This window comes from Miniopterus natalensis, chromosome 2 (assembly GCF_054644295.1).
Source record: "Miniopterus natalensis isolate mMinNat1 chromosome 2, mMinNat1.hap1, whole genome shotgun sequence".
Taxonomy (NCBI): domain Eukaryota; kingdom Metazoa; phylum Chordata; class Mammalia; order Chiroptera; family Miniopteridae; genus Miniopterus; species Miniopterus natalensis.
The window spans coordinates 182,365,411-182,377,501 of record NC_142082.1 but is presented as its reverse complement, the minus strand read 5'-3'; the positions used below and the strand labels follow the sequence as shown (position 1 = coordinate 182,377,501).

The following is a 12,091-nucleotide window of genomic DNA, read 5'->3' as shown; positions in this document are numbered from 1 at the left end:
TGATAATTAGTTTATGTGTACCATGAGATAAAAAAAGGTTGAAAATTGCTGATCTAGGCTTTAGGAAACTCATAAAAAAAGAAAAAGAGAATACAGGGACACCCTTCAACATAAACATAATAGACAATCTTTAGAAGGGCTTTGTTTTAAAAGGAAAAACACTTCATAAGTAGGCCTTTGCCTATTGGGGTTGTTCCTGGTGAACAGAAATGATGATGTTCTAGGCTAAAAAGTAATGTAGGTTATGCTTTCATGCTAGGTTTCAAGACGGGATCTAGACAACAAAATAAATGAAGTATTTTGACGTTTTGGCTTATCATGATTATTACTAAAAAAGCACCATTAACTGAGTAAGAAATAAAAACTTGTTTAATCTGAAATCTAATCCAAAAATAAAGGCATTAGGGAAAGGGGGAAAATCCCAAGAAGTTCACTTTCAAATAATTTTATGGGTATATACAAATGAATTGCACAGATGGCAAAACAGGAGATGAAAAGAGCAAAAGTAGGAATTATATGCAGAAATTTGAAAAATTAATGGATAATAACCAATTAAAAAATGAAAATTCAGGCGAGGGGCAGCCAACTACATTGGGTCAAGAACATAAAATTCGAGGAAGATGAACTCTTATAACATGGGGAGGAGAGAAGTCATTTTAAGTTTAAAAAAAAAAAAAAAAAAGATTAAAGAGGGAGAAATGAAGACCTCAGGTTTCTTTCTATTTCTAAGCCCTTTTCATGTACTTTTAATAATACTCAAGAGTTTGGAAACAAGCCTGAAAAGGCAGAACCACTCTTCATCTGTTTCTGGTCTAGTGTTTTAAACTCCTCACACGAGAATTATTTCACGAGTTAGCACTGCTTGTCATGAAATAGTATACACTTCCTTAAGTTAAAAACAACAAGAGTTAATGAGATTACATTTTTGGAAGAGTAGTGTGCCCAATTTTGTTTCCTAATTTAGAATAAAAAATGGACAGAAACTAAAGCCTACCACAAATACTAATAGAAGGACAAAAATCAGAGTTCACAGGAAAAAACATGGTGGGTTATTCAGAATCATACTACTTCCTAGTTTCAGAGGAAATTCATCACCAGAATCAATTTTAAAATAAGTATTAAAAGTCACGAACTTACCGGTGCTGGATATCTAACTATTTAAACAAAACAGTTTAGATGTTCAACTGCCTAACAGCAAAGAGACAATCAGAGGGCAAATCTCCTTTATTTTACCATAGAATTAGAGAGAGAAAAAATACCACTAATTAGGCTATTACAACACCACTCAGTCATATCACAGGAAGAGGTTAGGAGAACAAGTGCATTCAATAAACTATTTCAACACTATTTCTGCTACTAGATACGTATGTGGAAATCTATAGTAACAATATCCACACTCATTTATACACATTTCAAACCAAAAAGATACTTCAAGCCAAAACACAACAATCTCTTTGTGCAGTTTAAAATAATAGAAGATAGGGGAAAGCAGCAGCACCGATCCAAGATGGCGGCCAGCAGGAGGCTGATGAAGGAGCTTGAAGAAATCCACAAATGTGGAATGAAAAACTTCCGTAACATCCAGGTTGATGAAGCTAATTTATTGACTTGGCAAGGGCTTATTGTTCCTGACAACCCTCCATATAAGGGGGCCTTCAGAATTGAAATCAACTTTCCAGCAGAATACCCATTCAAACCACCGGAGATCACATTTAAAACAAAGATCTATCACCCCAACATCGACGAAAAGGGACAGGTTTGTCTGCCAGTCATTAGTGCTGAAAACTGGAAGCCAGCAACGAAAACTGACCAAGTAATCCAGTCTCTCATAGCACTGGTGAATGACCCCCAGCCTGAGCACCCCCTTTGGGCTGACCTAACTGAAGAATACTCTAAGGACTGTAAAAAATTCTGTAAGAATGCTGAAGAGTTTACAAAGAAATATGGGGAAAAGCGACCTGTGGACTAAAATCTGCCACGATTGATTCCAAAAAGTGTGAGCAGAGACCCCGAGCAGTGCATTCAGACACCCCGCAAAGCAGGACGCTGTGGAAAATTGACACAGGCCCACCACCTGGTGTTTGCTTGTGGCAGTTACTAACTTTCTACAGTTTTCTTAATCAAAAGTGGTCTTAGGTAACCTGTAAAGAAGGATTAAAAATTTAAGATGTTCTAAAAACAAACAAACAAACAAACAAATAAAATAATGGAAGATAAACAAAAACCTGGAAACCTAAATGTCCATCTGTTTAGAAATTGTTTTATACAATGAAGCACTCAACAACCACTAAAAAGGATATATTGGGTACAGGAAGTTAAAAAATGGCCACATTGTCTTAAAGAAATAGTCTGCTATAGAATAACACAAGAGATCCCATTTCTAGAAATTAAAGTTACATATGCATAAAATGATTTAGAAGGATATAAAGTAGTAGCAGTTGCCTCTGGTATGTGGATTAAAAGGGGACTATAATCTTTAAAAAAGTTTCAAAAATGAATCATTAACAAAATAATTAAGGAGGGTGAGGGAGACGGGTACACACACATAGGGCAAATAACCTAAGGAGTTAATCCTACATATAACATGGCATTTACAGACACAATATCACATTTTCACTAGGAGGGCACAAACTTACTCATGTTGCTCATGGGCCGCATGCCTTGGGGAGACTGCCCAGACTGCTGATTCTGCTGGTTCTTTCCTTGTACCTGGGGCTGTGTGGACATCTGATTTACTTGATAGGGTAGTCCAAGAGCTGCATAGGCTCTTTCTATAGAGCTGGGGTCAATCTGACTAACAGTGCTTAGGCTGGGTGTAGACTGTTGACCGACCCCTAGAGAGCTAGTATTTCCAAGTCCAACTGGCGCTCCAGTTAGAATTGCTACAGAAGACAAAAGAAATGGAATTACAACTTTAAAGATAGTTTTCTTTTTTTAAAAAACGACTAACATGTTTGAATGCATTTCAAAAACCACAAAATTATTGTTTTGTCAAACATCTCAATACATGCATCTTTTTTCTCAATTATTTCCTTGAAAAAAATTTTGATATGCAGAACTGACTGGTCAAAGGAGATCATTGGCTTGAAAAGACTTTTGATCCAAAATACCCAGAAGCCTTTCTGCAAGCTGTATCAATGTTCCCAGCAACAGCGTATGAATGCCTCAGGGCCATACAAACACCAACACTAGGTAGCAGTATTTCTGCACTGTGTTGGGAGAGATGGTACTTCATTTCTTACTTTAACAGCGAATTTTTTGGTATTTCCTCCCTCCAGGGAATTGTCTGTTTCCTAGTCTCAATTTTCTACTGGGCTTTTTAGGATTTCTCCATTAATTTATGAAGTTTAATTCCTTTTCCACATGCTGCATATGTATTTCCAACTTTGTCTTTCAATCCTAAATGCTTAACTGTTTTGTTTCTAGAGGGGAGATGTGGTAGCTGTACTTAAATCTTTCTCCTCTTGACTTGCCTTTTCTCTCAGAAAAGCTTCTCATCATCTCAGGTTTCTAAAAATAATTTCCATCTTTTTCTCTTTAAATAATTTCAAAGTATCTAAATATTTAGCTTACAGGTAAAGAGTAGTAACTTGCCCAGTGTTAAAGCAATAATCTTTTAAGTTTTCATAAATTTAAAAATTTCATGAATTTAAAAATGAGCATAAATTCACCTCATTTTTATGAGGAATGCCTAAGTTTCTGGATCTTATTTTAGGTAATGAGCAGTTCAATTCTAACCTCATTAATATGAAGTTAATGAAAAGTGAAAACTAGGCAGTCACAGGAACTTCACATAATCAAATATTCTAAATCCCATCAAACTACACTGGGGAGAGTTTAGGAATACTTTTGGTATAAAAGCTTCAAAATATTTAATCACTTACACTGCTGATTTCTCTTATCCCCAGCATTTTTAAGGGGGAGACACACAGGACAATCATGCCTTGTACAGTTCTTCCAGTGTGAAATGATTTGTCGAGAAGACGCACAGTGTGCCACTAAAAAGAAGAAAAATAACTTTTTTTTCAAATGCAGGTTATATTTTTACATTATTATCAGCTAACTTAATTGGTCACTCAACAAGTGCCACAGATGTTATTAACTCATTTTATCTTCATAACAGCCCTACAGGATAGCTATTAGTACTCACATTTTATAGTTGAAGAAACAGGCAAAAGTGGGTCATTTGCACAAAGTCATAGAGTACCTAAAGTGGAAGTCAATCTCAAGCAGGGTGGCTCCAGAACCCGTATTTAAAAAATACATAACTATTTTTTTATCCTCACTTGAGGATATGTTTTTTGCATATTTTAAAAAATTGATTTTTTTGGGGGTGGGAAGGGCATTGATACAGCCCCAACAGGGGATGGAACCTGCAACTTAGGTATGTGCCCTGACCAGGATTCGAACCCACAACCTTTTGGTGCACAGGTATCATCACCCAGCCAGGGCCCATACTTTTCACCACACCAAGCTGTGCAATCTACTTTATAAAAACCGATTTCTAGGGATTCCACATATACACAATCTATTACATCGGGTAACACTGTTTTAGTATTGGGATACATGATAGTTAGCAAACCCTCAATAATATTTAAAGTATGCTATGCTGGGGCAAATCAGTCAATAGGGGTCATCATGAAAAGGAAGTCCTTTAAAACTGTCTTCTCCTACCACATCTCTAGACACTCACAGAATGATACCACAGTTTAGAATGCTCTACTACAGAGGAAGACATCATCAGGAAAAGGAGCCTCAGGAGTGGAGTTGATCCCATTTTCTTTTCTCATGTAAACACTGACTTCTGCACACACAAACCCTTCGAGCTTACTCACCTTGGCAAGACTTGCCTGACTGGCAGTGTGTCATGTGGTTTAGGACGTTCTTCATTGTGCGGCAGTGGGGAAGGTTGCACTGCCTCACCTCCCCGTTAGCCTGCTCCCGGCGCTGGCACTTGTGAGCGTGCAGAAGGAGAACAAGCTGCTGCTGGATGAGTTTGCGCTTCTCTGGGTCAGCTGTGTGGGCCCCAGAACCCATCCCTTGGGCTACCGGTGTCACAAGGCCTGGCTGCTGGACCTGAGGGGCTTGCTGTTGGCCCTAAGCGAGAAAACAAAGATACACTTAATGTTAGGTGTCACAATGTGCTACCTATTTAATAAATATGAACCTGGGCATTTCAATTAAAATCTTTTAAGGACAGTCTACTATAAGCTAGACTCCATTTTTTGACACAGGAGATTTCCATAAATAAATAAATGATGGTCCTACCATTGAGAAGTTCAACTTAGTAAGAAAACAAAGTACTATATTGCCACATGATATGATCAAAGGATGTATAATATACAGGGTGAAGGAAAGAGGAGCACACGGTAAATTCCAGGGAGCAGGGGAAAGCAAGAACTCTGTAGTGAAGAGTGTGTCCAAGTTAAGGTTTTGAAGAACCAAGGGGCTTCTTGGGAAGCAGGATCTTTCAGGTGGGTGAAAAATTCGCTTTTAAAAACTCTGGAAGAAATCTGTCCAATAAAAAAAGAAAACATTTCTGAGGACAGAGATGCCATGTTTTATCCATCCTTTTATCTTCAATGCCAACCTTCCTGGAGTATCAAATATAGGCATTCGATGAATGTATGACACAAAGCAAAAAACTAAAACAATCTGAATGAGAAATAAAATTCCTACAGGACAATTTTTCCCAAAAGTGAATGTGGACAACTCAACACATCTGCAACTAGAAATAGTTTTACTTTAGAAAAATAGCAATGTTAGAAGCGTTGGAGACTTTTCCTATAACAAAAATCAATGTTTAAAACAATGTGTAACTTTGAGAGGGAAGTTCCTTTTGTGTAGTATTACCAGATTCAAATCAGCAGATATGTTCATGAGGAGTTGGAATCCTTTGCCAAAGATCCTTTCTAAGGAGAATGGTTCCACTTTCCTATCCTACAGACATGCTCACAAGCAGAAGCTGCATACTATAGCAGACCTCCAGAACTTTCATTGAAGCAATTCCACTTGCTCCTATTTTGACCAGTGTCCTTCTTGATCAATACCACAAGTGACAAAATACCATGTGAACTGGAAGAAGGGTACAAGCCTCCTCAATCATAGGGCCATCTGTTACACTGTAGTGTGCATAGAAGGGATGAAAGTTTAACATAATTCTTTTGTAAAAATACCAGTTTGAAGATGAATTTGTAAATAGATTACTACCCACCATGTTGGGCATTCCTCCACCAGGAACTGCCTTTTTGTCCATTGCGAATGGAGATAAGCTATTGGGCAGCACAGACTTCGTCTGCATCTGGAGACCGAGGCCACTGGCGCCCATCTGCTGTCCAGAATTCTGAGTGTACGGCGAGCCGTACGGATTCGGGTTGCTCATCATGCCCATCTGAGAATGAGGAACAGAAGGAAATGAAATCTTACTCCCCACACGAACAGAACACTGCTCTTCCCTTTCCTTTTCCACTTCCTAAATTACAAAGAAAAATTTAAAGGAAAGCCTCTGCATACAGGAACAGACTGTAGAGTATGTTCATGAAAATATGCTTTTAAGATTAAGATTTAGGGTCCTCAGGTACAGTAAATTTACAGAGCTATTTTCTGTAAATATTTGAGATAAATGTGCTTTAGAAAAACTTAAAAGAATCTTTATTTAGCTCTATCTGCTAAGCAAGCTTCACCGTTCCTCTCCACTTTTAACGCATTAAATGCACTTTCACTTAATGCACAAACTATGGGGCTTAATGAATTCAACTCAGTAATTCATCTGATCCCTAAGTATGTTAGTTTCATACATCAAAGCACTGGAGCACTTATTCCATTACACTGGCATTTTGTTTACATACAAGGTAGATAACTGGAAGATCAGGGTAAGTCCTTTTTTATTTAGGAACATGATGGCACCGTGATTTTAACACTTTTCAATCTGAGTCCTTTATAGAGTCATGTAAACCTCAGAATTCACACTATTTCTTGCTGTCTTAAACCTACCTTCTCTATTCATTAAATTACCTGCTTGGCTCTTCATCTGATTTTCTTTGCAACCTCTATGTACTTTAAAAAGACACCCCCCCCCCCCGTGTTTATGTAAGTCCACCTGGAGCCATCATACTGTATAATGATTAATTGAAACAGAGTATTAATTATTCAAGAGCCAAATGTTTTGATGAAAACAACAATGCAAGCCACTTACAATTCTATTCTTCCATGTAAGACCCCACTGTGAGTCAATCACTGCCTACAGAAACATACAGCAAGCGCTCGACAGGAACTAAGGGCACTGCAGCTACTGCCCATTGAAAGGAGTCGCACCAGATGTTACTCCTTCTCAGTCAGACCCGATTCTACCCAAGGGTCCCTCAGTCTTTCTCTGCACCACTACCCAAATCCTTCCGTGTATCCACGCCACTGTCACTGTCTTAATTCAAACCCCTCGTCGCAGCCTATGTAGTGAACTGTGCCCAACAGGTTTTCTTGCCTTCTGCCCTCACTTATTCAGTTCCTAAGGGGAAAACACCATGGTGTACCAGAGCCCTCACGGTGGGCATGAGGCCAGACTACTGTTCCACGCTGTCCCGTCCTCGCAAATCTGAGGGCATCACGCTTCTTAAATCTCTGGTATTTGTCTTAAGCTTTTCCTTTTCCCTAACCTAGGCAGTGGCATATCTTCCTTTCCTATTTGACTCCTGAATGCTAACCTATCTATAAAGGAAATAAAACAGTCAAGTTCATAAGGAGGCAGTCCAACTTTTGCTGCTTACTCAGCTGGTGCAACTATCATTAAGGGGCAGCTACAGATTCTACTCATCCTTTAAGATACATTTCAAAAGTTACCACCTGTGTGAAGCTGTTCATTTTCCTGAACAGCTAGAGCTCTTTTCCTACCTTGATACAAACGTTCATGCCTTTATTTATAACACAGGACAGGTGATAAAATAATTTGTCAAAATGCATGCCTCTATTCCCAGACCAGGCACAAGGGAAAGAATCTTAATTTATCTATCTTTGTAGCACCATCACCCTAAACCTGATTGACAAAGACCTTGTTAACACAGGAAAACAGAAATTATAAAAGTCATAAAATAGCATAAACCTTTACAAATAAAATTCAGTTCTTAAATCATATGCAATATCTATACTCTGCAAACATATATAAACATGACATATTTATCAGTTCCAAGGTTTGCCTGTAGTGGAAAGGCAAAATAATGAATAAAGAAATTTAAAGTACATTCACATATTCCAGATGAGGCTGAAGACTAGGAGTTAAAGTAACTCATCGTAAGTTCCTCTAACAATGAAAGGGAATGAGACTGAGGGAAGTGGCATGGTTTGGGTGAAAGCATAAAAGAATGGGGCATCCAGAGTAAAAAACTTACTGATTCAGTCTCCAATAATTGGAATTTCCTAAGTGTATCTGGCCAGTAAGATTGTAGGGACAATCAAATAAAGGAATAGGCTTCAATGCCAGTTCAGGTTTCTTTTGGTAGTTTCAAATGTGGCTTCAAGTGCTGCTGCTACATATGCTTTTAAAGTACTAACATTTACACCAATATAGTTCCAATAATATGCACGCCTACACCTGGGGGAGTTATATTTAGCTTGTGTTTCTTATTAGCATAGAAATTTGTGATAGACATAAAATGAAAGCCATTCTATCACAGAACCTGCATGAAAGGCCATAAAAAACAACAGATAGTAAGTTATGCTTTTAAGAGTCCATTATTTACATATCTTGCCTGCCTATTCCAAGTTTCAATTAGTTTCTGACATTGCTTGTTCCTTCAATCCAATGCATTACCTAGAAACTCCAAGTCCACTCTCTAGCAGACTGAACTCAAATACACAGACTGCACTGACTGCTGGTCAGCTGGCAGTAGTCATCCCCCACACTTCTGGTCGCTCAGACCCAGACTCAGGCTTTAGTTTTACAGTCTCCCTCAGAGTTCTGCTGCACCTGTTGGAAAGTAACCCCAATCCCCACAACTCCTTCACCAAATATAATAGGAAGGACATATACTGACTTAACTACCTAAACTGAAAAGGCAAAGGACCAGGAAGCCACAAACAGTTCTAGGAAGCCAAAACAAAAAGGACTTGCAGGGGATTATTTTTTCTTTCTTTAAAAAAAAATTTGACTTTACAGGTTGTTTCTAAGTTTTCAATATAGTAAAAGCAGAAACTAGGGGAAATGAACACAAAAGACACACGACAGTGATTAACAAATCCAAAGAAGTGCCCAAGATACAGAGAATATAACAGTTTAGGAACTGTTTAACACAGGGACAAAAATCCCTTAATAAAACTTGTAGACACTACAGCAACACAAAGAGTAACATGATATGTGTGACTCCAAGGTTCACCAAACAATAAAAACAAAATTAAATGACATTCAGACATTTCCCACTAGCTACTGGATTCAATAAATGCCCACGTTATGTATCTGTACACAACTTAAATGCCAGGCACTATGGAAGTGCTGGGGGTATGCTGGTAAATAGGAGGACTAGGGATCTCTCAGAACATATGCCAAACCTTCAACGTTATTTTTCAGACTCATTCCCATTATTCCTATACCATTGCCTTAGTTTAGGCGGCTCATCACCTTACAGGGACTGTTCCTCTTAAACTGATATTGTGCACCTAAAACCTCATGCATTTCAACTGTCAATCTGGGCCTAAGACCCTCCCATTTAAAACCCAGCAGAGTGAGCCATGCCCCTGTAACTGGTCCTCCCTTCCTGCTTCACTCCTCGCCTATCTAAGGTCACCCGCGTTCTAAAGCAGAGATGCAACAGATCATCACTGCTCTTGCAAAGACCATAAAAAAACTGGTGTTATTTTCAAAAGAGCTCCAAAATTGACAATAGCTCCTACCTCCTCAAAAATTTTTAAAAAGAGAAAAGGAAAATGGGAATTATTCCTAAGGCCAATACTCCTTTGAAAGCTGTTCAGAATTTCTTTTTTCAGCATCAATTTTATCAGTCACAAAGCATGTAAAACTTGGATATGAATCTATCTGGATACCAGGTAACACACACCTCGTCACAGCCTGTGAGGTCAGCAGTCAGAGGAAAGGGGTTAGGAATTTTCTTTTCCCCCAAATCTAGGACTACAGAGTAAAAACTGAAAAGTAATACATGAAGATGTTCCACAGTTGTGTCTGTGAAAGGTTCAGGGACAGTAGAGCAGGATTATAGAAAGCAGGCATGGCTCCTGCTCTTAGAGGTCTCAGTCTAGCAGTGATCACACATAAGGTTACAAGTCAGTCATGAGGTGATTGCTGTTGCAGCAAACATAAAATCCTTGAGTCTGTTTTCAGCTGTGTAGGTTTTATCAATGTATGAGTCATAATAATAGAATGACAGTCTATAGTGATGAGCAACATGGACTTTTAATTCAGAAAGACAAGAATTCTCTACAACACCTCCCCACCAACTTTGTTTCCTCACCTGTATAATGAAAATAAAACTTTCCATTTATCAGGTTGATGTCAGCATTAATGGCCCCAACATATATTAAATACATATTAATATTCAGGATAGCCTTAGCATTTAAAGCCTAACATTACAGTACCTGATACTATAATTAGTATTATTTTGGATCTTGTCACCTTAATCATAAGCTATTTCACAGAACGGATTTCTTTTGTATTTCTACAAAAAACAAAAACTAAATATTCCAGAATATTAATGAACACTTCTTGAATGAAAAGTCCTTAGTTCCAAAGAAAGTAAACCTTCTACAAATTTATATATTAACACACTGAAGTCTGTACTAGTAGCATCTCTACATCCTCCAGTCAACTACTGTTCATGCGGTACATTTAGTCTCTGTTATAGCTGACAGCTACCCCTCTAAAAGACTGTTGCTTAACCACACGATGTAGTTTTGATTTCTCTCCTGCCCCATAAAAATGTTTCGTCATCACAAAACGGGAACTACAATAATACTAAACACTTGCTACTCGTACTGCTACACTAATAAGTGCTCACTATATGCCACTCATAAACAGCTTATTTTATCAACTCATTTAGTTCTCCAACAATTCTGAGGTAGGCTACACCTCTTACTATTCACATTCTACAGATGGGAAAACAGAGGTACAGCAAGCAAATTGCCCAATGTAATATAGCTACCATATAAATGGCTGATCCACTCTAAACCCAGGCAGTATAGCTCCATAGTCCACACCATTAATTATGATGCTTTTATTAGTTAACTCCATTTTTTTCACACACAAAGGACAGCTATTTAAAAAAATTTTTTCCAAAATTTTTTATTTCTTTTTTACCAGCAGTTTTGAGGAGGCAGATGTAATATCTTGTGAAGTTATTTAACCAAAAGAATGAAATGATTTGACCAAGAAGCTTCACAAAATGCAACTAAAGAGGATGACTGTGGCTATAGTTCAGATTCTAACCCAGGTAGTATGGTTCAGAATCTGTACACTCACTTAAAACAAGGAAATATTTTAATAATAAAGTTTTAATATTTAAATTCCTCCTTCTTGTGAAAATAAACCTCCGCAAGAACAGGGAATTTTGTCTGTTTTATTCATTGTATACATCCAGTTCCTCAAACAATGTTGATGCAAGAAATCTGTGATTCAGCCATGGCCAGTGTGGCTCCACTGGTTCAGTGTCCTACTGTGCACCAAAAGGTTGTAGGTTCAATTCCCGGTCAGGGCACATGTCCGTGGTTGTAGGCTCAATCCCTGGTAGGGGATGTGCAGGAGGCAGCTGATAGATGTTTCGCTATCACAAAGATGTTTCTCTCTCCCCGTTCCTCTCTAAAAATCAATTTTAAAAAATCTTAAAAAAAAAAAAAAAAAAAAAAGCTCCACTCCCAACTGAGGCATTCTCCCAATGAGCCTTACCCTTACTTTATTTTTCACTGCTCCATCTTCAGCACCAAAGCTAGGACTCAAAAAATATCTGATCAATCGGTGAAGATTTACTGTCATCCCTCTTTTCCCCACTGGAATATAAACATCAGGAAGGCAGGAATTCTTTACAACTAAGTTCCTAGAACCTAGAAGAGGTGCCCAATAAATATTTTACCTCTTGTTTCTGGTTTTCACTCCAAA

At 38.1% G+C, this 12,091-nt stretch overlaps 1 protein-coding gene and 1 pseudogene across 1 annotated transcript in view; one reads left to right on the top strand and one right to left on the bottom strand.

Moving 5' to 3' along the window:
• The window catches only part of EP300 (EP300 lysine acetyltransferase), a 72,253-nt gene that overhangs the window by 37,947 nt on the left and 22,215 nt on the right, over positions 1 to 12,091 (bottom strand). The window contains exons 3-6 of the mRNA XM_016205321.2: positions 6,215 to 6,391; positions 4,836 to 5,097; positions 3,885 to 3,998; positions 2,637 to 2,882 (exon numbers count right to left, since the gene is read on the bottom strand). Coding sequence (XP_016060807.2) covers positions 2,637 to 2,882; positions 3,885 to 3,998; positions 4,836 to 5,097; positions 6,215 to 6,391 — 799 coding nt within the window. The remainder of the gene's footprint in view (positions 1 to 2,636; positions 2,883 to 3,884; positions 3,999 to 4,835; positions 5,098 to 6,214; positions 6,392 to 12,091) is intronic.
• Positions 1,508 to 1,996, top strand: LOC148093945 (ubiquitin-conjugating enzyme E2 L3 pseudogene; annotated as a pseudogene).